The sequence below is a fragment of the Oncorhynchus mykiss genome, chromosome 6, assembly GCF_013265735.2.
Source record: "Oncorhynchus mykiss isolate Arlee chromosome 6, USDA_OmykA_1.1, whole genome shotgun sequence".
NCBI lineage: Eukaryota > Metazoa > Chordata > Actinopteri > Salmoniformes > Salmonidae > Oncorhynchus > Oncorhynchus mykiss.
The window spans coordinates 39687502-39715226 of record NC_048570.1 but is presented as its reverse complement, the minus strand read 5'-3'; the positions used below and the strand labels follow the sequence as shown (position 1 = coordinate 39715226).

General features: G+C 41.7%; 1 protein-coding gene across 2 annotated transcripts in view; it reads left to right on the top strand.

The window, feature by feature from the left end:
- Positions 1 to 110: 110 nt before the first annotated feature.
- ndufaf2 (NADH:ubiquinone oxidoreductase complex assembly factor 2) overlaps positions 111 to 27725 on the top strand; it is a 35623-nt gene continuing 8008 nt past the window's right edge. Inside the window, exon 1 of one of the 2 annotated variants that reach the window (XM_036980090.1) lies at positions 111 to 897. In XM_036980090.1, coding sequence (XP_036835985.1) covers positions 783 to 897 — 115 coding nt within the window. In that variant the 5' untranslated portion in view covers positions 111 to 782. Of the gene's footprint in view, positions 898 to 17396; positions 17467 to 27725 lie in introns of those variants that run through there. The other variant, XM_036980091.1, reaches the window with a different exon arrangement.

Sequence of the window (27725 nt, the reverse complement as noted above, 5' to 3'; positions counted from 1 at the left end):
ATGACAGAGTGAAGAGAGATTTCATATTTAATGATACAAATAAACTTGGATTTTACTTACTAAATAGGCTACACATCAGGAAACGAGCATCTTTTTTTTCTTTTTGGGAAACAAGCATCCTTCAAACCTACGTATAAAAGGGAATCCATCAAAGAAACAATGGAATAGTGTTCTGATGGGATGATAATTTGGCCAACTTTCCCCCTCATTGTTGACTCTGTCCGTCTCAGGCAAAGTGTGTCGTCGAGTCCAGCCTGTCTTGCTGTTAGAAACCCCAACAACTTCCCTCAATATATGTATATTTAAATAATTTAGCTAGCTAGCATGACTGTTTGTTATGGTTGTTCTAAAGCTAGCAGAGCATAACTAGCTTGGCTAACCATGTACAAATTCAATGTCGTTAGCTACTAAACCAGTTTTGCAAACTTTTTTGTGTACAATAAATCTCTGTGATCTGAATTTTATAAAAGTAAATGAAATCATTTGAATCAGCCAAATTTCACGCTGTCTGTTTTATTTAAACTCATTTAGCAAGCTAGTATAGCTCCAGCCAACAAGGGGTGTGCGCGGCCATGTTGTTACGTCAGGATTTTTGAGACCTCGCTGGCATAACAAGTGCACTGATTGGTTCCTCTGATTCTGCCATCCAATTAAAACATATCTTACTGTTGTCTGTTTTTAGATACGGGAGATTGCATTAACAACAAATCCAATTGAACATGCGTTGATAGGGGAGGTTGTGTGGTGAAAAATACGAGCCCGATAGCTATATCATATTCAATATGAGCAGGATCGGGGGTCTATTACGCCGGAGCTTTGGGGTGATAAAAGAACATGTGGGCACCGACCATTTCGGAAATAAATACTACTGGCAGCCCGAGCAAAAAACTTGGACGGGTAAGTTGCTAACGCTTTAGCTACCTCATCCCTAGAAACTTTGACCTAGACAGCCACCTCTGTAACGTTATTGTTGTCCCAGCTACAAGTAACGTCAGCTATCTTCTGAAACTCTCCAGTTTTATTAGCCATCTACTTTAACTCGAAGCTACACGTTTTAGATGGCTAGCTAACGTTACAGTAAATGGTACAAGCTACAAAGTAAGCAAATGTAACAGTAGCTATGTTAGCTAGCAAATATTCGTTTCAATATGTAAAATGATAGCTAGCTCAAACCGTGACAATCTTCCTACACATTTTAATCGAGATTATTACATTAGTGGTATTGAATTCTGATCTCTTTGCTACATGTTATTGAGATCTTGGCTCTCTTTTTGTTTCATGTAAGATATGACCACTAGATGGAGTACGTGTACCTGTTTTTGATATATCCCAAACAAATCACATCAGTTTCTTCAATAAATTCCATACACTCTTCTTCATTGTATGTTAATTGAAACCAATTTGACACGTCAAAGCTCAGTGAAGCCCATCTCTGTTAAAAACATCCCATCATCAATGCCCTCAAAATATGGCACTGCAACCCTGTCACATAATTACAATAAATTATTCTGCCTCTACTCTTCAGACACTTTCCATTCAACCATTGTTTGAGGATGTAGAACGAGGTCAGATTTCTCAGCTGAGAAAGATAGTGTGTATGTAGCTTAATATATAAGCCAAGCCTCAGATGTGAGTCAGCAGACAAAGCCGTGGTGACTAGGCACTGTTGTCCCTCAGGTAGCAAGGTTCTTAGGAGGCAAGGTCGAGGACATTCAGGCTATTCTGTAGACTGAAATAGCTTCCTTACCTCGTCTCCTTTCCTTCACCAATGACTTAACAAGGCTTGACATTGTAGCAGAGATACGTCCTTCTTCAATTTATAACGTAAGGAGTGTGTGTTGTCTCAGCATATAGTTTGAAAAATGCAAAACAATGTGATTGAAATTCACCCAGTCCTTTCACGTGTCAGTACTATCTAGGAGAGAAGAGATTTAGGATCAGTTTTGCCTTTTAGATCATAATGAATCCGGTTAGTATGGATTGAGGGGACCTGATCTTTGCTGAGAAATCTCAACGTACAAAGGAGTTGAGCGTTGACTAGTGTGGGTGGATTGGAGCTCCGACTACGTTGAGACGCTGTCAGTTGATACCTTTAAAATCTTAACGCTTACAGTGTACGTATGTTTGTCCTATGTAAAGCCGGGCCTGTCATTGTTTGCTGAAATCCATACTTTTTAATAAAACTTTTGTCAAATACAACCACCAACCTTTTCTTAGTTTCAATTGCTCTAAAACGTAGATTACCCTATGTAATCTGAGATTAAATTGGGCATTCGTGCTGAGTTGCCATTTTAGAGCAATAGAAACTAGGAAACTGTCGGTGTGGATTTCAGCAAACAAAGACAGGCCCGATTTTACACAGGACAAACATAGGTACATGGTAAGGGTTTAACATTTTACAGTATCGACTGACAGCGACTCGATGTAGTGAGAGCTCCAGTCTGCCCACACTCGTCCTATTGAAATGGTTTGACTAGGTCTGCATTTTCAATCCGTAAACCCATGTTATCTTAATTAATTTACCAAGATGATCTCCCTCTTCGTGGTGTAGGATTTAGCGAGGAGATATTGGCCTGGTACCCATTCACTCACTAACTGCGTCATTTGTGGGGGACGACATGTTTACTGTTGCCTTGTTGTTGTCGTCGTGTTTGTTTGCTAGACCTCTGCCCACCTCGTCTTATTTATTAATGTGAAGTAATCCGTAAGTTATTTCAAAGCATGTAGGTGGCTGGGTATTCAAACATCGTAGAGGCCTGTGTTCAGCACAGTCTAGGTCTAGGCTACTGCACAGGGAAGACCTCCTTTTGTTATTCAGTCATTAGGCCTACAGTGATTTCTCAATGGGACCTTTTGTGCATGAATAGCCTAGGCTTCAAGTACATGCACACTTATGTCATCACGTATTGGCTGTGTAATGACACGGTCATAATGGTTGATTCTCCACTCACTCTTCCTCACCACAGGGAGGCCAGAGCTTTGCACTGTCTTCAGCTACTACCACACACACACCATTGGCGTAGCACCCAACCCGTAGCCCCGACAAGCTTTACACCCTCCCACCCATGTCCTCATTGCATGTGGTGCCACAAGAACACTCATGGTCTGTAAAGTTCTCTACTTTTGATCGATTTAAACTAACAATATTGGAATCACCATAGTCTCAACTATAAAATGTCAACTCCTTCTGCCTGATAGATTAAAATATAATATTATTTTTGGTTCAAATATGTGACTTTTAACTAGGTTTTAAAGTCATAAAGCAACTGAGGAAAACTAAATTGCTACTGTGTGAATGAACAAGAACAAAGAAAAGATATATCAAATGTTTGTCTAATGTCAACTCAACTCCGTAAGAGTGGGACAAATCTGACAGACTGGTTGTTTTATGAGGGATATTCAAATGAATCCTTTCCCATATTTTGCAAATGTTTGTATTGAACTTTTTATTTTTAAAGACACGTGTCTGTTTTGAGTATCTGTTGTCAACTCAGTCAGTGGCTTCTCAACTCTGTCACTTATGGCTTACGCCCTTAAACTAATTTTTTTCTCTCAATATTCTGCAAAAATATTTTCATCACTGTTCCGCAACACATGCTTAAGCAATGGAAGTGTTTGCCGTGCCAGACCTAAGAGATAATGTTTGCTTTCGAAGTGTTGTTTTCTGTTCTAAATCTAGGAAAACGGGTCATAATGCTAACGAAATTAGAGCATTTAGTAGTGCTACAAAACAAAACAAAAAGGTTTGGAGATTTGTATTACATATTGCCTTGCTCGGACCTGGCGCGGGGACCCTGCGAAACTGCGCTACGCCACTGACGCACGCGATCTCTCCTCTTTCTTTTGCTCACTCCAACCTTGTAGAAATAAAGGGGATGTATTATTAAGTTGCTCTTTTAAAACAAAATCTTAAACTGCACAGACAGACTGCAGGCTCTATACAACAGCAACGCAGGTGGAGGAGGAAACTATTTCGCTCTCCCTCCCCTCTCTAGTAAATTCATAGGTAACTCTCTTTCTCTCAACTATCTGCTCAATCTATTCACCTGTCCCTATTCGTCTGTCCTCCTTTCATTTATTTATTTATTTGTACTTTAGTGCTCCTATTGTCTATCCCTCTCAATCTGTTGGGCTGTATGCAACTGGGGCGTAAGTAATATAATGCTGTGTTCGGTTCGGTTGCCCAGGACAGAATTGGAAAAATATTCCAGTGTTATTTTGTTCAAGCTATCTCTATCCTCTCCCTTCCATCTTTTCCCCTCTTATCACTTTATTTTTTCTCTCACTCCCTCCCCCCCTCTCTCTGTACTCCAACTCTTTTTGATGCCTGTCCAGAGCTGTGTAGAATATCAGAGTGGTTGTGTTATGTGAAAGGCTGGGCCCAGCAACATACTACAGTACCCTTGTAAATGTACACCGAGCCTCTTTTAGCCTGGTTGCCAGTCCATTCTAGCTTTAGCTAACTCCTTTTGGCTTAGCAACGCTAAAGGAGAAACAGACTGGCTATCGGTTAAATGGAATGTGTACACAGAACAGACTATCTATGCCTCTGCCATAGTAATGAAAAGTAGGCCTAACTCCATGTCCCTAGCCTAGGCCACCTGGTGGTTATTGGTTAGCCAGATCTGTTTCCAAACATGACGACAACAAAGGAGTTGGCTGAAGGCAAACTCGGCCTAGATCTGGCTACCAGGCTACGATGCCTATGTCCGTATGAACACCGAGCATAAGCCTATCCCTTTCTGTGTTCCTCTGTCTTTCTGTGTCGCTATACTGTATGTACCCAGACTGGCTCAACCTCACTGCAGGGACGCCCTATCACACTGACTGGAAGAAAGCAAGGCATTCTGGAGATTGGCCCATTTGTCTTAATGGCAGCCGGGCTGCAGCACTGATGCCCATCCCCTCTTATTTAGGGAGAGCGGAGAGGAGAGCTGACATTATCGCCCGCTGCAGGCGGATTGGAAAATAATTGCCTGTATGATTGCTATTTTTTTCCCCCTTGCCTCTTTGAGGAGGTGTAGCCTTTGTCTTGGAATCAGTGGCTGCTCAATAGTGGACAGGGGAAAGGCAGCCCCTTTCATGTGGCAGTGAAAAGGATGTATTTTTAGTGCTATTCACTTAGCTCTGTATGCAATGCAGTTTTAATCTATTGGTCCGTGCGCTGTGCGAGGAGGAATCTGAGGGCTTCAGAGGTGCACCACACTGTGAGAGAAAAGAGGCATTGACTTGTCCTCCTGTTACTATCCTCTCCCTTTGCCTATTATTTAATTCATTCTGAGGCTCTGTTCCATGAAGTGAAAACTGAAAGGCTTTTGGTTGGTTCTGCCTTTTCAGGTTGTCTAGTGTGGGAGGGGAGATTGTGTGCGCGTGCACGTTTGCGGACCTTAAAGAGAACGAGCTAGTGAATTCTCAACACTTCATGCCTTCGCACACTTAACACAACAACAGATGGCTGTGTGTCATCAGAGCGTTAATTCGGGCTGCATATATTCCATGGAAGAAGTCACAGCCGAGAGCGACTGGGGTCCAAATGGCTGTTTACTCAGCCACAAGCTGTCCCCAGGGGGAGATGAAGGAAGCTGTAGACCTCTCTTCAACGCCAGCACTGGGTTTGTCATGGAGGCCTATGACCAAAGCTGCCTGGGGTATTAAATCATCTTCATTGAATGGCAGCGTTGCCATGCTTGGGCTTTCAATGAATGTTGTTTACCCATCATCATGCCAAGTTAATCTAGCAGCTAGCAATGTTGTCCTCTTATGGACACACATTAGCCAGGCCTTAAGTGTTATTTTATTGGAACAGGTTTAGATTTAATAACGTGTCATTCCACCTCAAAAAGCACAAGAAAGAAGTTTTCAACACCCACCATCTCTAGTTTGTTCTCCACTGTACGGGAAACTGTTGAGCGTGAAGAACCCAGCAGCTTTGGTGCGCCTAGCAACTACTACCATACCCTGTTCAAAGGCACTTAAATCTTTTGTCTTGCCCAGTCACCATCTGAATGGCACCCATACATAATAAATGTCTCAAGGCTTACAAATCCTTCTTTAACCTGTCTCCTCACCTTCATCTACACTGATTTTTTTTTTGAAGTGGGTTTAAAAAGTAACATCAATAAAGGAGCATGGCCCGGTTGCATAAAACACCTGAAGTAAATTTTATTTTTCCTTCATTTCCTTTTCCTTCATTTTAAGGTAAATTTCCCCCTTAAATTAAAGGACCTCATGGGCACCCTTAAGTGCTTCATTCAGCATGGATATCAATGTCAACAGCATTTGTGGAGGTGACTGTTCCTTTTAATCTGCACTGGTGACAAAAGGAAAACATCAACCAGCCAGCTACTTAGCTAAACAATGGAAGGTGCACAATCCATGGCTACAAAACTAGCTGGCTATATATACTCTGTAAGATAGCTTGACGTACTAGAAAGAAATATAAACAAGTTGGGAAAAATCACATTTATTGCGGTTAATTTTATCTTCTGAAGCAATTTGGTTAGCCAATCTTGTTTGTAGCAAAATAGCTTTCATTTTGTGAGCGAGAAATTCTCTCTTTTAAGGAGGTTTAGTTAGTGAATCAGGCCGTCTCCATGGTAACCATATACTCTTTCTGCTATACATGCCTTCAAACTACCGTAAAACTCCTTCAGGGGTTAAGTGTGCCCTTACCTAAGGAAATATTTTAGGGCTCTATGCAATGTTCTTAAATAATTCTCTTGGGCAAGGGGAAATGATTCCTTAAGGTAAGAACCTAAGATGTTTTATGCCAAATAATGGCCCCCAGCCCAAAACATTACCCCCTAAATTACATTATTTCCATCCCTGCTATGCAAACAAGGCTGATTTCCATGACAATTTTGCTGTTTAAACAGCCTTTGTTTAGCTAATAAGATGACAACATTACTTCAAACTACTTTTGGGTACCATGTTAACATTCCAACATGAAATCCATGTCTTAAACATTGCTACTTTTCGGAAATAGCAAAGAACAGGTGTAATCTGCTTGACACAAAGTTACTCACCTTACAGATCAGTCAGCTAATTTCCACTCCATATGCAAATCCGTTTGAGTCATACACTGGCTTGTCTGGCTGCCATGTTTTTATTTTAAGCTGACCTTCCTTTATCTACACTGAAATAATATTATTTAATTTGTCCTCTTCTGATTTAATTGTTTTCTCTCTCGCATAGCTCATCAGTACACCTTTTGTGGTTGAATAATATATATATATATATATATATATATTGTAGGTCCTAGGATACAACAATGAATAATGTGGAACTAACAAATACCATCAAGGGATACTGTACAATTTACAACCATGAAAAACACCTTGTGAAACAGCTGTGAAAACATTTAGGGTAGGAGACAGAGACGTAAACAAGCAAACACACAGGTTACACTTTACTGTGAGAAAATGTATGGATTAGTGCATTGTTATAAATTGGAGATATGTACTTTAACAGTTTTTGAAAGTATAGCCCACTTCAAGCGGGTCCCCCTCTGAGAATCAGACTGGTCCGAATTCACTGGCTCTGGTGGATGGGATACCTCCTGGGTGGCTCGGACAGTCGATGGTCCTAAAGTCATTTTTGCAAAGTAAATTGAAGAGGTAGATGTTTATAAGCTCAGCATAACTACCATTTCTTGCTTTTTCAAATGTCAACCAAAGCTTAACATACTTTGTCTATTGGGCTTCAACGAAGTGTATGGCGTCAGAGCTTTCAGTGGTTAACCGTCCAACTGGAGAAGATTGCTGGCTTCCACCGAGGTAACCCTAGGAAGACAAAAAATATCAGTGTTAGGAGAACAGGAGCAGAGTTAAAAGGGGACAGGGTATATGCAATTGCATTGTTTACCTCAGTAAACAGCTGCGGCTCCTGTCCATACAGCAGGTGATAGGGCAAGTACTCGGTGGAGGCCTGGACGCTGCTGTTGTGTGCAAAGAGAATTACCTTCATGTTGTCCTCCCATCGTTCCTGGTACGTCAAGGGACTTGCCCATGGCAGTCTTGAGGGTCTGGTTGGTCCAACCACTTGGAGGAGGGGGTAGGAAAGACAGTTGAAATCGGAAGTTTACATACACCTTAGCCAAATGCATTTAAACTTGGTTTTTCAAAATTCCTGACATTTAATCTTAGTAAATATTCCCTGTCTGCGCAGCGGTCTAGGGCACTGCATCGCAGCACTAGCTGTGCCACCAGAGACTCTGGGTTCGCGCCCAGGCTCTGTCGCAGGCGGCCGCGACCGGGAGGTCCGTGGGGCGACGCACATTTGGCCTAGCGTCGTCCGGGTTAGGGAGGGTTTGGCCGGTAGGGATATCCTTGTCTCATTGCGCACCAGCGACTCCTGTGGCGGGCCGGGTGCAGTGCGCGCTAACCAAGGTAGCCAGGTGCACAGTGTTTCCTCCGACACATTGGTGCGGCTGGCTTCCGGGTTGGAGGCGCGCTGTGTTAAGAAGCAGTGCGGCTTGGTTGGGTTGTGTTTCTGAGGACGCATGGCTTTCAACCTTTGTCTTTCCCGAGCCCGCAAGGGAGTTGTAGCAATGAGACAAGATAGTAATTACTAACAATTGGATACCATGAAATTGGGGAGAAAGGGGGGTAAAACAATTTTTTACATCCCTGTCTTAGGTCAGTTAGGATCACCACTTTATTTTAAGAATGTGAAATGTCAGAATAATAGTAGAGAATTATTTATTTCAGCTTTTATTTCTTTCATAACATTCCCAGTGGGTCAGAAGTTTACATACACTCAATTAGTATTTGGTAGCATTGCCTTTAAATTGTTTAACTTGGGTCAAATGTTTCGGGTAGCCTTCCACAAGCTTCCCACAAGCTTAAGTTGGGTGAATTTTGGCCCATTCCTCCTGACAGAGCTGATGTAACTGAGTCAGGTTTGTAGGCCTCCTTGCTCGCATGTGCTTTCTCAGTTCTGCCCACAAATTTTTTTATGGGATTGAGGTTTTGTGATGGCCACTCCAATATTTTGACTTTGTTGTCCTTAAGCCATTTTGTCACGACTTTTGAAGTATGTTTGGGGTCATTGTCCATTTGGAAGACCCATTTGCAACCAAGCTTTAACTTCCTGGCTATTGTCTTGATGTTGCTTATATATATCCAAATAATTTTCCTCGCTCATGATGCTATCTATTCTGTGAAGTGCACCAGTCCCTCCTGCAGCAAAGCACCCCCACAACATGATGCTGCCACCCCGTGCTTCACGGTTGGGATGGTGTTCTTCAGCTTGAAAGCATCCCCCTTTTTCCTCCAAACATAATAATGGTCATTATGGCCAAACTGTTCTATTTTTGTTTCATCAGACCAGAGGGCATTTCTCCAAAAAGTATGATATTTTTCCCCATGTGCATTTGCAAACCGTAGTCTGGCTTTTTTTATGGCGGTTTTGGAGCAGTGGCTTCTTCCTTGTTGAGCGGCCTTTCAGGTTATGTTGATATAGGACTTGTTTTACTGTGGATATAGATACTGGAGGAAACAGGTACAAAAGTATCCTCACAAGGTCCTTTGCTGTTGTTCTGGGATTGGTGCGAAAAGTGCAAATCAAAGTACGTTCATCTCTAGGAGACAATGCGTCTCCTTCCTGAGCAGTATGACGGCTACGTGGTCCCATGGTGTTTATACTTGCGTACTATTGTTTGTACAGATGCACGTGGTGCCTTCAGGCGTTTGGAAATTGCTCCCAAGGATGAACCAGACTTGTGGAGGTCCACAATTTTCTTTCTGGGGTCTTGGCTGATTTCTTTAGATTTTCCCATGATGTCAAGCAAAGAGGCACTGAGTTTGAAGGTAGGTACCCGTTGTTGACAGGTATAAAAAAAAATAGAGCACACATCCATGCAATCTCCATAGACAAACATTGGCAGTAGAATAGCCTTACTGAAGGGCTCAGTGACATTGAACGTGGCACTGTCATAGGATGCCTCCTTTCCAACAAGTCACTGTGTCAGATTTCTGCACTGCTAGAGCTACCCTGGTCAACGTTAAGTGTTATTGTGAAGTGGCAACGTCTAGGAGCAACAACAGCTCAGCCGCAAAGTGGTAAGCCATACTAGCTCACAGAATGGGAACGTGCTGAAGCGCGTAAATTTGTCTGTCTTCAGTTGCAACACTCACTACCAAGTTCCAAACTGCCTCTGGAAGCAATGTCAGGACAAGAACTGTTCATTTGTAGCTTCATAAATGGGTTTCCATGGCCGAGCAGATGCACACAAGCCTTAGATCACAATGTGCAATGCCAAGCATCGGCTAGAGTGGTGTAAAGCTCTCAACAAGTGGACTCTGGAGCAGTGGAAGCGCAAGTGTTGTCTGGCGTGATGAATCAGGCTTCACCATCTGGCAGGCCGACGGAAGAATTTGGGTTTGGCAGATGCCAGGAAAACGCTACCTGACACAATTTGTAGTGCCAACTGTAAAGTTTGGTGGAGGAAGATTAATGGTCTGGGGCTGTTTTTCATGGTTTGGGCCAGGCCCCTTAGATCCAGTAAAGGGACATTTTAACGCTACAGCATACAATGACATTCTAGACGATTCTGTGCTTCCAACTTTGTAGCAACAGTTTGGGGAAGGCCCTTTTCTTCTTTCAGCATGACAATGCCCCTGTGCACAAAGTGAGATCCATACAGAAATGGTTTGTTGATCGATGTGGAAGAACTTGACTTTCCCGCACAGAGCCCTGAACTCCTTTGGGATTAATTGGAATGCAGACTGCGAGCCAGGCCTAATCATCCAATACCAGTGCCGACCTCTTGTGGCTGAATGGAAGTCCCCACAGCAATGTTCCAACATCTGGTGGAAAGCCTTCCCTGAAGAGTGGAGGTTGTTAAAGCAGCAAAGGGGGGACCAACTACATATTAATGTAAATGATTTTGGAATGAGATATTTGATGAGCAGTTGTCCACATACTTTTGGTCATGTAGTGTATGTCTGATCATGTACGACGGAAAAACAAAAACTAAATTGTAAAACATAAGCAAAACAATCCATTGGTGACAGAATATAACCTACAACATCCATACCTTGTTTCAGAGTTCACGACCTTGGTCAGTCAAGATGACCTCAGGAGAACCGTGGGTGTTAAAGATGTCCATCATCGCCGTGGTGGCCTCGCCAGTCTCGTCCTTGATGGGTATCATACTAAATGAAAATCACATTTTGGTTTCAAGCACCCTTTTTAATGGGTTACAGAAGGACATTTTAGAGTTAAGCACGTTCTCTTCCTTTACTGGCCTTAATGGGTATTGCCTCCATCCACTTGGTAAACTGTTCGGTTGCCGTCAGACACCAGCTGTTGCCCTTCCTGGATTTCGTGAAGGGTCGGATGAGGTTAACCCGTAACATTTGAAAGTGTTAGAGAGAAGATTACTTTATTCCTACCTGTATTTGTGTCATACAATATGCAGATGTTTGTAAGGATACTGACACATACACATTCTACAATATTGAACTCTGCTGTGAACAAATAAAGCAACCATTACAAAACAATTTATCAGGGCAAAATGTGAATTGTGACACTTACCGTCCATGTGCCATGGTGAAACAACTAATGGGCTTCAACTCCGGCGCCACAGTCTTCACCCTCTCAAACTTCTGGCAGGCTAGACAGGTACTTACCTTCAAGCACAACGTGACAAATTGAAACATTGTGTGCTCTCTGATATGACATTCATTAAAAACATAATAATTTCATGTATAATAGAATGTGATTGATAAACAAAAGGTTATTTCACATGCCCAGCTAACCACATCCTTTACAATCTCACGCCAGAAGAAGTGTAGGTTGATGTTTAGCAACCATGCACTTCACTCTGAAATGGCTAGCATGCATCTCGGTCAGCATAGCCTCCTTCTCTTCCTTATTGAAAATCATGGCTAGATACCTCAACATGATAGACATATGTATCGATGGCAACATGTAGATGACCATCTAGCTAGATGGAAAATGGTTGTACATAGCTAAATCCTTCCAGTTATCTATTAGAATCTACACACAAAACCTCATAATGACAAAGCGAAAACAGGTTTTTTGAAATGTTTGCAAATGTATTAAAAAATAAACTGCTTATTTACATAGGGATTCAGACCCTTTGCTGTGCGACTCGAAATTGAGCTCAGGTGCATCCTGTTTCCATTGATAATCCTTGATTACAATTTGATTGGTGTCCACCTGTGGTAAATTCATTTGATTGGACATGATTTGGAAAGACACACACCTGTCTATATAAGTTTCCACAGCTGACAAGAAAACAGTGGCTTCCATCATTCTTAAATTACTCTTCCTAGAGCTGGCCGTCTGGCCAAACTGAGCTATCGGGGGAGAAGGCCTTGGTCAGGGAGGTGTACAAGAACCCGATGGTCACTCTGACAGAGCTCCAATGTTCCTCTGTGGAGGTGGGAGAACCTTCCAGAAGGACAACCATCTCTGCAGCACTCCACCAATCAGGCCTTTATGGTAGAGTGGCCAGGCGAAGCCACTCCTCAGTAAAAGGCACATGACAGCCCGCTTGGAGTTTGCCAAAAGATACCTAAAGGACTGTCAGACCATGAGAAACAAGATGCTCTGGTCTGATGAAACTAAGATTGAACTCTTTGACCTGAATGCCAAGCGTCGCGTTTGGAGGAAACCTGGCACCATCCCTACGGTGAAGCATAATCTTCCAGGAAGTCATCAAACGAAGTCTCTCGGACATTCGGTTTCCGTTTGATAAAATTGTCAAATTTTTGTCATTTTTCCGCTGTCCTGGTAAATCCCACAAGAGGGCGAATGGAATCATATTGCAAATGTACAAAACGTCACCAATCATGACGTGGCCTTTTCTCCTAAACGGGAAAGACTTTGAAGACAACTTGGTGAGCATCGGTTTGGCATAATGGGCAGTTGGCCCCGAACAAGATGGAGTCGAGGCCTCAACGGTTTTTGAGTTATGGCCATTTTTCTGGGATTCTGGGTCAAAAATGAAAATAGACCGCAAATTTTTCCGCTTCACGTCAAAGTAAATGAACCTACGGTGTCAATAAAAAAAGAAGCAGCCATTTATCTATCGTAATTTAAGAGAATTTTAAGTTACAGATCCAGTTGAAGCATGTTCAGACTAATCTTTTTGAAGTGTGTTTCCGAGCTCTGCGAGATTTCTGATTTTTTTCCCCCGTGATTTTCTGAAATAACACACACTCATTCATTCAACCCTCTGTAAATAAGTCAGTTCTTAACATAGACTTAAAACTCAATATTCTATAAGTGCCTACCCAAAGGAGGATATGTGTTCCCTTTCAGCTTCCTGTGTAAACCGGAAGTGCCTTAAATGGAGTCATAGGTGCTGTTTCGAAGGGTTTAAAAGGTCAGATTTTTTCAAAACTTCATGTGTTATTAGGGGCGGCAGGGTAGCCTAGTGGTTAGAGCATTCGACTAGTAACTGGAAGGTTGCAAGTTCAAACCCCCGAGCTGACAAGGTACAAATCTGTCGTTCTGCCCCTGAACAGGCAGTTAACCCACCGTTCCTAGGCCGTCATTGAAAATAAGAATTTGTTTTTAACTGACTTGCCTAGTTAAATAAAGGTAAAATAAAAATAAATAAATTAGGCAACCCTCATGAACTGTAAATCAGTCATTTCTCCCAACAGATGTCAGCTCTCTCTCTCTCTCTCACACACACACACACACACACACACAGCAAGGATGGAGTGACAAAGTGCGGTGCTTAAAGACACTCAGAGCCTGCAATGGCATTACCATAATCTCTAGGCTGTGCCGAGTTCAAAGAGATGCCCCGCTAGACCGTAGCTTGCTCGGTCTGAGCTCATAATGAAGCCTGGCCTTAAATTGCAGGTGCTTTTGGGTGACAGCAGGAGAACAGTTAGGGTTAGAAGCACAATTCGACCTCAGGAACATTCCTGAGGTCCTCCCGATCTGTGCAAGCCTAACCTTGACCGTGCATGAACTCTTAACAGTTAAAAGGTGTTTACATCAAACAGTTTTCACTGACTTCTCTCCCCATAGGAATACATTGCCTGCACCCCTAAATTCAACCTGAAGCCTATGTGTGTTATGAATGACTTATGAACCTGTCTTCAATGACAATCCATCAGGCCACTATGAGGTCTACCTGTGTTGATTCTAAGCTTCCTGGAGCAGCCGGAAGTGGTTAAATTCACCCAAAAGGTGTTTTGATGTACACAACCTGCAAATGTGAAAATGACTGCATTCAACCCTGTGTATATCGGTCAATTCTTAACATAAACACTTAAAACTCAGGATTCTGTAAAAGCATACCCCAATGAGGATATGTGTTCACTTTTAGCTTCCTGTGCCAACCGGAAGTGCCATAATTGGTGTCATAGGGGCTGTTTTGAAGGGTTAAAAAAAGTCAGATCTTTCCAAAACGTAATATGTGCGATCAGGCAACCCTCATGAACTGTAAATCAGTCTTGTCTCCCATAACATTTCCAAGAAAAACACACACACACACACACACACAGCTTGGACGGAGGGACACAGTGTGGTGCGTAGAGACAGACAGAGCCTGCAATAGTTACTTTTGTTCTAACTATTAAAGAACCGTCAGACCTAGAGTTCTGAAACTTTTGAAACCTGTTCTAGAGCTCAGGTCGATAGTGCGTGGTGAGTTGTGGCTCTAGAAGGTTCTCGGACCGAGAAACGGCCTCGTACATTTGCAATAACTTCAATTCATTTTGACATCACGAAAATGACAACATTTAGAAATGTCCCAGAGTCGCAAGACTAGGTGCATTGCAACCGCCTCGGCCCATAGAGACGGACCCTAACGTTTCTAGAATGTAACTACGTGTTTTATGTTTTTATTATGGTTTGAACAGAAGGAGCTGTGAATTTTGGGCCAGCTCTGAATATGTGATAGTTGGCTTCTAAACAAGTTGGAAAAAGTGGGTGTGGGGTCAGTTTGTATCAGTTTGGTCTCAGAATGATATCTAATTAACTGATGGACATGCTGGCAGACTTTTGTCCATTTGCAATATGTTTAAACAATGAGGTACCATCACCAAAATGACATTCTGAAATCAACACCAACGAGCGATGGAGAGGAACCAGAATCACTGCCCAGCCATCCCGAGTTCATCGGGCCAGTCAATTTTGCATTTCCGCAGTATTTTTGAGCATGCCAAATTCGTGACGATAAATGCCCATTGAAACATATTGCAAATGCACAGTGCATTCACAACCAAGACAATGCATTAGTGGCTTCGGGACTAGTCACTGAATGTTCTTGAGTGGCCCAGCTAGAGTCCAGACTTGAACCCGATCGAACATCTCTGGAGAGACCTGAAAATAGCTGTGCAGCGACGCTCCACATCCAACCTGACAGAGCTTCAGAGGATCTGCAGAGAATGGGAGAAACTCCCCAAATACAGGTATGCAAAGCTTGTAGCTTCATTCCCAAGAAGACTTGAGGTTGTAATCACTGCCAAAGGTGCTTCAACAAAGTACTGAGTAAAGGATCTGAATACTTAGGTAAATTTGACATTTCAGTTTATTTTTTATACATTTGCAAAAAATTCGAAAAAACTGGGTTATGGTGTGTAGATTGCTGCGATTTAAAAAAAAAAAAAATTATAGTAAGGCTGTAATGTAACAAAGTGGAAAGTCAAGGGGTCTGAATATTTTCTGAATGAACTGTATAAAGACATACATGGTAAACAAAGTGTTCTCTTTTCAGTCCTCTGAAGCAGTAGGTAGTCAGCAGGTAGTCGCCATCAAAAACACCGTCCTTGGTGAGGAATTCTGAGGTAATAATGTTGCGCGGACTGAGCGAGTACTTATGAGGTGAAATAGAACCAGTTCTGCCCGAGGCCTCCGTCCTTTGCGACCGCTACGAAGTAAAATGGAGCCAATAAACCAGCATGGCAACGGACGTTTTGGTTAATTACTTAGGCCGGTCAAAATTTTGCAAGTTCTAACAACAACCCTAGCAACAGAAGCTAGAACTCATCGAATCCCATTGTGATGCAGGGGGAGACACTTTTTGGCATGACAGGCCCATAGCTTTCTCCTGCTCAGTCTGTCATGGGAGGAGCAGGTGTTCTTAATGTTTTGTGTACTATTTCCACAATGAGGTTGGAATAATATTGTGTACATTTATTATAATGCCCTTTTACTGTAAGAGCTGTTTGAAAAGACCGCCTGAAATTTCAGCCTGTTTTGGTGGAAGGGAGTTTTGGCCTTCCATGGTGACATCATCATGCGGTAAATTTACTTAAATAGACCCATAAGAAAGAGTTCCAAACCCCTCTGCCAATAACAGCACATTTTCAGTTTTCCCTCCCCACTCAAACCATTCCCAGACAGTCCTAGCAAAGTTATTACTTGAGAAATTGCTTTTTTCTTTAAATTAAAATGGTTTCTTAGCAATCACAGTAAGGTTACCGGGAAATGATTTGATATTGAGATAAAAATGGCTGCGTTCTTTTTTTTTTTTTTTTTTTAAGACTTTTTCTTCTAGATGTTTTCTAAGACCACTTTTCCAGGAAACAAAGCCTTTGCTTAGGCCTGTTCCCAAATATGTTGGGTGGGAAAATGGTGGAAAAATGTAGACCCTTCGCTTTCATTTGACACCAAATTTGATGTGCTCCTATGAACTTCTGTGTTAGTGATCATCGGGGGTTTATCCACGGAAATGTCCATAGGCTACAGTATACGATGTAGGCCTAATGGTTATTTCTACACCACAAGGCATAACCTTCTAGGCTACCTCAGGAGTCCATTTTCTGCCGAGGCTTGTTTTTTTTCTCCCCTCTTTCAACAGGAGATTGAAGATGGAGAGACGTTGGGCCTATGTGTGAAGAGAGGAGAAAACAAATAAGGCTATTTTGAGTCCGTTTTCCAGTTGAGCTACTTGCTGCAGGGAGCTGCAGGGAGTCAGTTGGGTTCGTTCTGGACTGAGAGGGCTTGACACTTCTGTCTGTCAGAAAGCCAACAGGTCAGACGGAAAAGACAGACGGCCTCCTCCGCTCCTCAAATCTGCTCCTCTGCTTATTGAATTCACATTATTCTCATAAAACTAACAGGCTGAGAGATACAGGGAAGGAGGGAGATAGAAACAGTGGGGTATTCTGACCAAGGGGGAAATAAGACCGTAGGGGGAGAAAGGTGGGGGATTACTTACAGAAATTATGATTTTGGGGAAGAGAGGGAGGGGGAGAGAGGTGGGGGATTACTTACAGAAATGATGATTTTGGGGAAGAGAGGGAGGGAGAGAGAGAGAGGGAAGGATACTGACAGAAAGAGGGAGACATGAGAAGGTGGAGGGAGCAGATGAGTACAGAGCGAGAGAAGGTGGAGGTGGCAGGAAGACAAAGAGAGGGGTTTGTTGAATGGCGTGATGGATGGAGGAGAATAGAAAGGGGTGGACAGCTCTCTTCATGGACGTCATGTGCTGGGCGGGCGAAGCAACATACAGCTCAGAGCGAGAAACAGGTCAGCATCCATACAAAGACTAGCTTCACTACCTGTTTTTTTTTTATAGCCCATGTTCCACAACGTAACGGTAAGATGCAGTGGTTTGTGAGGTGAGTGATTCCGACAGCCCTTTAGAGAGTGTTAATAGGTGGTGGCCAAGCTTGAAATGAACGTCTAGAACAATGACATCACTACAGGCTGCTTCTGAGTGGAGCCCACCACTACAGATTACATGTGAAGGTTGCATAATAGTCTAGTCTACTTATCTGACTGAAGAGTGTGTGTGCGGGGTGGGGGCTCTCTACATTATGAATGTAGCCGCTAGAGAGAGCTGATGTGTGGCGAATTAAGTACACATTAGCTGTTGTAAAGGATGAGGGGAATGATATTGAGGGGAAGATGTGAGTGGGGTAGGGTGGACTATACTAGCTGGGCGGGTGAGGTGGCTGCACCTGATCACTCTCTTCATAAAACTGTCCATTGCCATGCAGAGGTTTAGGACAGGACTACTCTACAGCCAGCTCACAGCAAATGCAGGATAAAGGCTCTGGTCAAAGCTTCAGGACTAAATAATCAATCAAAAATTAAACTAATTCAAGATTCGGAGTGCTGGCTGGAGGGATTGATAGATGTAAGGTACTGTCCCAGTTCTGTGTCATGGATGACATTGCAGAGGGTAAAAAAAACATGTCAGGTCCTCTTCAGTAGAACTTCTTTGGACTGTGTGTGCGGAGGCATAGGGGTGTGTTGGGTGTTGAAGCAGATGATGGGAGTTTAACAGGGTCTGTTCAGGTTTCAAAGAGCCCACTCACAGCACATCATCCCTCAGAAACAGGAGAAACACACTGATTGGCTGCCGCTCTCGCTGCCACGGCAACCCCTCATCCGTCCGTTTCCCTCCGCTCCTCCCTCAACCTGGTCTCATCGCAGCCTCGCAGATGAATCGCGCTCAGACCGGTGAGATGGCTCATTAATATTCATGAGGAGGGATTTAATCTGATTGTGCGTGGCCTCTCCTTTGATGCACTGCATTCGTCCTTCATGGTGAGCAACACTGTCCTCCCTCCCATCCTGCAGGTTAATCTGGGCCTGTTTGTTTGTGTGTGCGCACGTACGTGACTGGGGACTATGTGCCCCCCTGGTGAGTGAGGGGGAGGCAAGCCTAAATGATGTAACTGGAACATTCTCAAAAAGGAGATTCAAGGTTTCTTTTTAGTATTTATTTCATTCAGGGATAAGTAGATAAACGCAGGGGCGCCGCTAGGGATTTTGGGCCCCATGAAAAGATATCACATTGGGCCCCAACACCACATGCCACACCAACCCTGTGCAATTGCTGTAACCACACACCTCCAGAACCCAATCGACCCATTCAAAACTTTAAATAACTCTTACCGTTGCAGGCTTGCACTCTCTTGTAGTCCAATATTTACTGCACAATATTTACTGACAGTGAGCTGTGAAAATATAACACTGTGCAGACATGCATGCAACATTCTGCATACAGTGGAATTCACTATTTGATGCAAGACTGATACCCTCTATAAGAAATGTGCTAAAGGCCATCTTTTACAGTCTAAATGTAATTGAAATGGTAAAATTCTTGAATTGAAAATTCTCTTAACATGAATGAATAACTTAAAATAAATACAACTTAAATATACATTAAACTCTTCAATTAAAATAAATGATCATCTATAGAATATAACAAACAGAATAATAAAGTCCGCAGCAGATTTTTGAACTAAGTATACATACCAGCTAGAAAATCAGCAGCTGTGAAAGTGGAAAACAAAATGGAAAGGAAAATGCCTGATGGTGGCGCTAGAGGGAAGGTCAATAGGTTTCTTCCACTTGGGGTCTTGATTGTGCACAACAAATTTTATGGCAATCCAGCCATTCCTTTGAGATATATCTTGTTCTCAGTCTTGTTCTTCTCAGCTTACGGATGTTAACTTTTTGCCAAAAGCAAGAAAAGGAAAAAGAAACCGTTAGTTTTATTAGTACATTGTAAAATTAATATTATATTAATGATGAAAGGTTAATAATTTAATATTGAAGAAAAAAATGTACCTAATCTTCTACACGCATACGGCACCCCTGGATAAACATTTCGGCCTAAGCCTTCCCCTGAGGACGCAAGCCTGTCATAGGGTCAGACTGAGAGAAGGAGCCCCTCACACACTCTGTCCTCACACACACACTTTCCTCACCCCTCCCCCTTCCCCCAGGTCTGGGAGAGGAGACCGAAGGTGAGGGAGTGTGGGGTAAGACAGGGTGGGAGGGTTCAGCTCTAAACTGGGAAGCAGAAAACACCCCCACACTGACTGGCTCAAAACTCCTAATAATCCCTTTTAGACTAGTGGTATGTAGGCTATTCGCTGAAGGTAGGCATACTCTGTGTAGCCTGCATATACTGAGAGCTCTGCTCTGAGGTGGTTGTGATGAAACCCACTGACAGAAATACAGTGCGGGATTTCCACCTATTGTCCTGTCTGAGAATGATCCAAATGGTCCATTAAGACTGGCCTAAGTCCATTTGTCATGTGATGATGGTTTCCCTCTAAATCTGGTGAAGCACAGCTAAATTTAACAATGTGTGACTAGCCTATACCTCCTCTGTGGGCCTGTTTTTCTAATATTGAGTTACACCCCCTTTTTGCCCTCAGAACAGCCTGAATTCTTTGGGGCATGGACTCTACAAGGTGTCAAAAGCATTCCACAGGGATGCTGGCTCATGTTGACTCCAATGCGTCCCACAGTTGTATCAAGTTGGCTAGATGTGCTTTGGGTGATGGACCATTCTTTATATACATGGGAAACTGTTGCGCGTGAAAAACCCAGCAGCGTTGCAGTTCTTGACACACTCAAACCGGTACGCCTGCACCTGCTACAATATCCCAGTCAAAGACGCTTAAATATTTTGTCTTGCACATTCACGCTCTGAATGGCACACAATCCCTGTCTCAAGGCTTATAAAGTCTTCTTTAACCGGTCTCCTCCCCTTCATTTACACTGATTTGAAGTGGATTTAACAGGTGACATCAGTAAGGGATCATAGTTTTCACCTGGTCAGTCTGTCATAAGAAGAGCAGGTGTTCCTACTGTTTTGTACACTCTGTGTACATCATATTATAACCTGTATTGGTATAATATTTGCCTGGCAACAAAGTCAATGTTGAGGTAGCTGACCTTATTCAATCTAACCAAACCACTGTCTCATTACTTCCAACCTAGAAGAAACCTTAGTTGTTGTTGTAGATTTGGTTGTAGTATTTAGGATGATCTGTTTTGATTGTGGGTTCTGTTGCAGCTGTAATTGGACGACGTGTGTAATGAAATATTGAAATTGCCCTGAAAAAGACAGTAGAGCAGAAAGAGGTTTACCTCTGACAGATGGCCAGACAGACAGGCCTCCCTCGTATGTGTGGTTGTGAGTCATTCTCACAAACTTGGTATTACTTTTGGTAAATAAAAAAATAACATCTATTTTGTAATGGATAAAATACCATCTCAAATTGTCTGTTAAATTAATAATCTTAACTGTTCAGACTGAATTATTATTTTGTTTATTTACACGTTTTCCAAGACCTTGCACAGAACAAAAAAAATCTCATTACCGTAACACTTGTAAAGTTAGAAAAAACATGACACGGTGAACATTTTTGCACTTTAATTATTATTTTTTTGCCTAAGATTCAGGAGAGTTATTACAATAATAATATTAGTAAATGAGCAAATGGTACTTCATCAAGAGCAAAAAATATCATTCAGAACCACATGTGAAGCATTAAGAACAACATTGATCATTAACTCCCCACCACTACCCAGCTCCACCACATCCCAGCCCCCTCCCAGTACCATGTTGTGTTCTTTAGAAGTCAAGTCTGTCACTGAGTCCATTTCTCTTTTGTATTTAGTACCTGTGAAAATATGGAAAATAATCTAATTACATTTCATTATCAACAGTCCCTCTCAATCCCAACAGTTAAAATTCCATTAGTATGCAATTATAATGCAATAACATGGTTACTAAAAATAATGCTAAAATAATCCTAAAATAATGCTAATCGCTAACTAACTAGCTGGCTTGCTAAATGCCATTTAGCTAAATGCACTAGCTAGGGCAAAGCAAACGTTACCTCCAATACAGGTTGCTCACAGCGGTGGTGTAGATCAGCATGTTTGTGCAACAGCATGTTCTGAATCAAATGTGATTAGGATCCCCTGGGAAACACTTTGGGTCCTACCCTGTCATCACTCCGTCCTGGATTTTTCATTTGTTGTCATGCCAAACAACAATTAGAAAAATTATTCAATTTCTGATTCCGACAGTTCACCCAAGTGTTTTGATCTATATCGCAAGTCAAATTGCAATCTTTGGTTGAAAAATCATAATTCCACAAATCGTGCAGCCCTACTAACAACCTGGTAACTTTACCTATGCAAACATTTGGTGGCACAGAAAGAAATGAAAAATTGATGTATTCTTCAGGGAGATGCAATGTAAACTAAATCTTAATCAATAACAAACAAACAACTTTTCTACCTCTGAAAAATGTTGATTTAGAGCTCTGGCTACAACACTGGTATAAAAGTAATGAATGTCATGTGCATTGTTACCAAACCTTTTTGTAAGGTCAAGTATGTCATCAATAACACTCTTGTCTACAACTTTACTCTCTATATACAGTGCCTAAGGGAAAGTATTCAGACCCCTTGTCTTTTTCCACATTTTGTAACGTTACAGCCTTCTTCTAACATGGATTAAATCATTTGTTTTCCTCAATCTACACACAATACCGCATAATGACAAAGCGAAAACAGGTTTTTAGAAATGTGTGCAAATTTATAAAAAATCTAATAAAAACAGACCTTATTTACATAAGTATTCAGTGCCTCTGCTTTGAGACTCGAAATTGAGCTCAGGTGCATCCTGTTTCCATTCATCATCATTTCATTATTTCTACAAATTGATTGGAGTCCACCGATGATAAATTCAAATGATTGGACATGATTTGGAAAGGCACACACTGTCTATATAAGGTCCCACAGTTGACAGTGCATGTCATAGCAAAAACCAACCCTTGAGGTTGAAGGAATTGTCTGTAGAGCTTGGAGACAGGATTGTGTCGTGGCACAGATCTGGAGAAGGGTGGCAAAAGAATTCTGCAGCATTGAAGATCCCCAAGAACACAGTGGCCTCCATCATTCTTAAATGGAAGAAGTTTGGAACCACCAAGACTCTTCCTAAAGCTGGCCGCTCGGCCAAACTGAGCAATCGGGGGAGAAGAGCCTTGGTCAGGGAGGTAACCAAGAACCCGATGATTACTCTGACAGCGCTTTAGAGTTCCTCTGTGGAGATGGGCGAACCTTCCAGAGGGACAACCATCTCTGCAGCACTCCACCAATCAGGACTTTATGGTAGTGTGGCCAGATGAAAGCCACTCCTCAGTAAAAGGCACATGACAGCCCTCTTGGAGTTTGCCAAAAGGCACCTAAAGGACTCTGACCATGAGAAACAAGATTCTCTGGTCTGATGAAACCAAGATGGAACTCTTTTGCCTGAATGCCAAGCGTCACGTTTGGAGGAAACCTGGCACCATCCCTACAGAGAAGCATAGTGGTGGCAGCATCCTGCTGTGGGGATGTTTTTCAGCAGTGGGGACTGGGAGACTAGTCACGACCGAGGGAAAGATGAACAGCACAGTGCAAAGATCCTTGATGAAAACCTGCTCCAGAGCGCTCAGGACCTCCGATTGGGACGAAGTTTCACCTTCCATCAGGACAATGACCCTAAGCCCATAGCCAAGACAACGGAGGAGTGGTTTCGGGAGAAGTCTCTGAATGTCCATGAGTGGCCCAGCCAGAGCCCAGACTTGAACCCGATTTGAGCATCTCTGAGACCTGAAAATAGCTGTGCAGAAATTCTCCCCATCCAACCTTGACAGAGCTTGCAGAGAAGAATGGGAGAAACTCCCCAAATACAGGTGTGCCAAGCTTGTAGCGTCATACCCAAGAAGAGTCTAGGCTGTAATCATGGCCACAAAGTACAGAGTAAAGGGTCTGAATACTTATATAAATGTGATATTTATTTATAATTTTTACATTTGCACAAAAAAAAAAAAAAACGTTTTGCTTTGTTGATGATGAAAAAAATATATAATTGAATCAATTTTAGAATAAGGCTGTAATGTAACAAAATGTGTAAAAAGTCAAGAGGTCTGAATACTTTCCGAATGCACCATACCTCTTTCCTTATGTTCTCCTCAAGCAGCTCTGGATTTCTATTACAGTTGCTCTTTATGCTTCTCCACCGTAGCTTTTGATGCAGCCCTCTTTCTTTCTTTAGTAACAAGATGTTTGATTAATCCGATTGTTCTGTTTTGTTAGACTACTACATTATTACAGTACACAACCCCCAAAGGGGCATCACACAAGCAAATGTTAAGTTGTTTTCCTACCTCAAAAGTAGTCTTATGGGGATAGTTCACCCAAATTACATTAGTACATTGGTTTCCTTAACGAATAAGCAGTCGATGAACAATGAATTGCTGTGAGGCAGCAATCCGTGCTTTGTTTTTGTTAAGCTTTTATAACACAAAACCATGTCCAAATCATCCCAAAGTGTGATGATTGTATAGCTCAATGTTACTTTAAGATGATTTGGAAATTAAATGTGAAAAATGCTAATATCAGGGATATTCACTTACATTGGTTTTGTGCTATTAATGCTAAAAGGTTGGAGACAGTGGCGAAGTAAACACAACCCAAGCATGGATTGCTGTCTTGTCTCATTCATAGACTGCTTACGGGTAAGGAAACCAATATGTGAGTAAAGCTGTAGGCTATAAAAATAAAGAGAATCACACACTATACGTACATTGCCTTCTGAAAGTATTCATACCCTCTGACTTATTACACATTTTGTTACAGCCTGAATTCAAAATTGATTCAATATTTTTTTCCACCCATCTACACACAATATCCATTAATGACAAAGTGAAAACAGGTTTTTAGAATTTTTGCAAATGTATTGAAAATGAAATACAGAAGTATTCACACCTCTGTTAGAATCATCTTTGGCTTTGATTTACAGTTTGAGTCTTTATGGGTAAGTCTCCAAGAGCTTTGCACACCTGAATTGTTCAATATTTGCAATATTTCAAATTTATTCAAGCTCTCAAGTTGGATGTTTATTGCTAGACAGACATTTCCAAGTCTTACCACAGATTTTCAAGCCAATTTGAGTCAAAACTGTAACTAGGCCACTCAGGAACATTCAATGCTGTTTTGGTTAGCAACTCAAGTGTATATTTGGAGGTGTGTTTTAGATTATTGTCCTGCTGAAAGATACATTTGTCTCCCAGTGTCTGTTGGAAAGCAGACTGAACCAGGGTTTCCTCCAGGATTTTGCCTGTGCTTAGCTCTGTTTATTTTTATCCTTAAAAAAACTCCCTAGTCCTTGCCGATGACAAGCATACCCATAACATGATGCAGCCACCACCATGCTTGAAAATATGAAGAGTGGTACTCCGTGATGTGTTGTTGGATATACCCCAAAAATAACACTTTATATTCAGGACATTAAGTTAATTTATTTGCCACATTTTATGCAGTTTTACTTTAGTGCCTTATTGCAAACAAGATGCATGTTTAGATTTTTTTATTTTTTATTTAAGTATGGGCTTCCTTCTTTTCACTCTGTCATTTAGGTTAGTATTGCAGTGTAACTACAATGTTGTTGATCCATCCTGTTTTCTCCTATCGCAGCCATTAAACTCTGTAGCTGTTTTAAAGTCACCATTGGCCCCATGGTGAAAGCGGTTTCCTTCCTGTCTGGCAACTGCGCTAACTGTTTCTTTGTAGTGACTTGGTGTATTGATAAACCATCCAAAGTGTAGTTAATAACTTCACCATGCTTAAATGTAATATCTGCTTCTTTTTTAATTTTTTTACCCATCTTACCAATAGGTGCCCTTTGCGAGGCATTGGAAAACCTCCCTGGTCTTTGGTTGAATCGGTGTTAAAAATTCACTGCTCGACTGAGGGACCTTATAATTACATGTATGTTTGGGGTACAGATATGAGGTAGTCATTCAAAAATCATGTTCAACATTATTATTGGACATATAGTGAGTCCATGCAATGTATTCTGACTTTTTAAGCACTTTTTAAAAAAAAAATGTATTTAGGCTTGACATAACAAAGAGTAATACTTACTGACCCAATACATTAAAGATTTTTATTTTTAACTGATTTGTAAAAAATATCTAAAATCATAATTTGACTTTGACATTATGGGGTATTGGGTGTAGGCCAGTGGCACAAAATCCCATCTTAAATTCAGGCTGTACATAATGTGAAAAAAGTCTAGGAGTGTGAATACTTTCTGAAGGCACTGTACGCTCCCAGTAATGTATTGGGTATAAACCACCAATGTTTCGGCATCATCTTGTATTCATCTTTGATTTTGAAAAAATGTAATAATATTCGGATCCCAGTGTCGTTGAAGAAGCAGAAGCTATTATTCCTGGGGTCCACACAGAACATGACAAAATACAGACTCTAATGGACAGGAACAGCAACACAAATGGAAACTAGGAACACTACGACTAAAGAGAACAGTATGACTATTTAAAAACTATTAGTAAAAAAGAGAAAAAGAAAACAAATGTAATACTAAGAATAATGTTTGCGTCTCTTCACAGCCCGCAATGTTCTTTGAGGTTGCCTTATTCGTTTTTTTAAACAGATTTTATTGCTTGCCTGAGTTACCTGAGGCGGAAGAGAATTCCATGTAGTCATTGCTCTATACAGTACTGTGCGTCTCCCAGCCTCTGTGCTGGACAAGGGGACTGTGAAGAGACTCTTGATTGTGTGTCTTGTGGCCATAAGCCGGCTTATGGCTCCCCCAAAAAATGAAAAGACCATTTTTAAAAAATAAATAAATAAATAAAAAACTGCTGCCAGCCAAAATGACAGGGAGAAAAAATCCCATTGATTTTTATTCATTGATATAAATACATTTGTCACAACTTCCGCCGAAGTCGGTCCCTCTCCTTGTTCGGGCGGCGTTCGGCGGTCGACGTCACCGATCTTCTAGCCATCGCTGATCCACCTGTCATTTTCCATTTGTTTTGTCTTTGTTTTCTACACACCTGGTTTCATTCCCCAATTACATGTTCATGTATTTAACCCTCTGTTTCCCCCATGTTTTTGTGCGTGATTGTTTCTATGTTCATTCGGTACGTTATGGCTGGTTTTCGACGGGTGCTGTTTTCACCCGTGCCTAATTGATTACCGTTTTATTGTTGGTCAAGTGTATTGTTACCTTGTGCCTTTTATTTTGAGTAAAGTACGTTGCTCACTCATTCTGCTCTCCTGCGCCTGAGTTCATGCACCAGCTACACCCACCTTCTGACAACATTTGACATCTTGTTTAACGGTCTATGGGTTCATTTGCATCATTTAGTGGAAGTACATTGGCCTGTGTGTATTTTTGTTAGCCGTCATGTATCTTATTTATCCAACACACAGATCACACGCGGACATTTTGAGCGGAATGTCACCTGCAGGTCCTCAGCTGGTTGCTACTGGAGTAAAACATGCTTTTATAAGCCCTTTCATTGCGCAACAATTCTAAATGCAATCGCGTGTTAAAAACAGTTTTGGTGCACTATTAAAAATCGCTACTATTTTTATTTCTCAACTGGTAATTGTAGCTCACCTCCCATTCACCGTTCAAGTGCAGGCAACAGGCTGTCAACGTGTCACCCACCACTTTACAATGTGAGCATGTGAGCATACTTGTTGAAATCTGACTGTTTTATTGAATATTATTAGGCATGTCTTACCTTGCTTCAAAGTAGCCTATAGGCAAAATTCGACCATGGAAACATGGAGGTCATTATTTTATAAAGACTTCATAGGCGGTGAGTTTCAAGTTTGGGAAAGCTTACAATTTATCCTACCATTTCTATCATTCTGCGTGGCAGTTATAATTTTTTTCATTTCAATAATGTTTGAATTTTTCAATCATTAACCTATGGTTAATCATAAAAATCTGAATTAAAATGTTTCAAATCTAAAAATTAAACGTCAACTAATGTGAGATCACCAGCCTCTGCCAAATGGACACATTGATACACCGTGATCCATTGGTGGTTAAAATAAAATCTGCGCATGGAACTCCATCTATAGGCCAATAACTTTTTATTTAACTAGGCAAGTCGGTTAAGAACAATCTTATTTGCAATGACTGCCTACACCGGCCA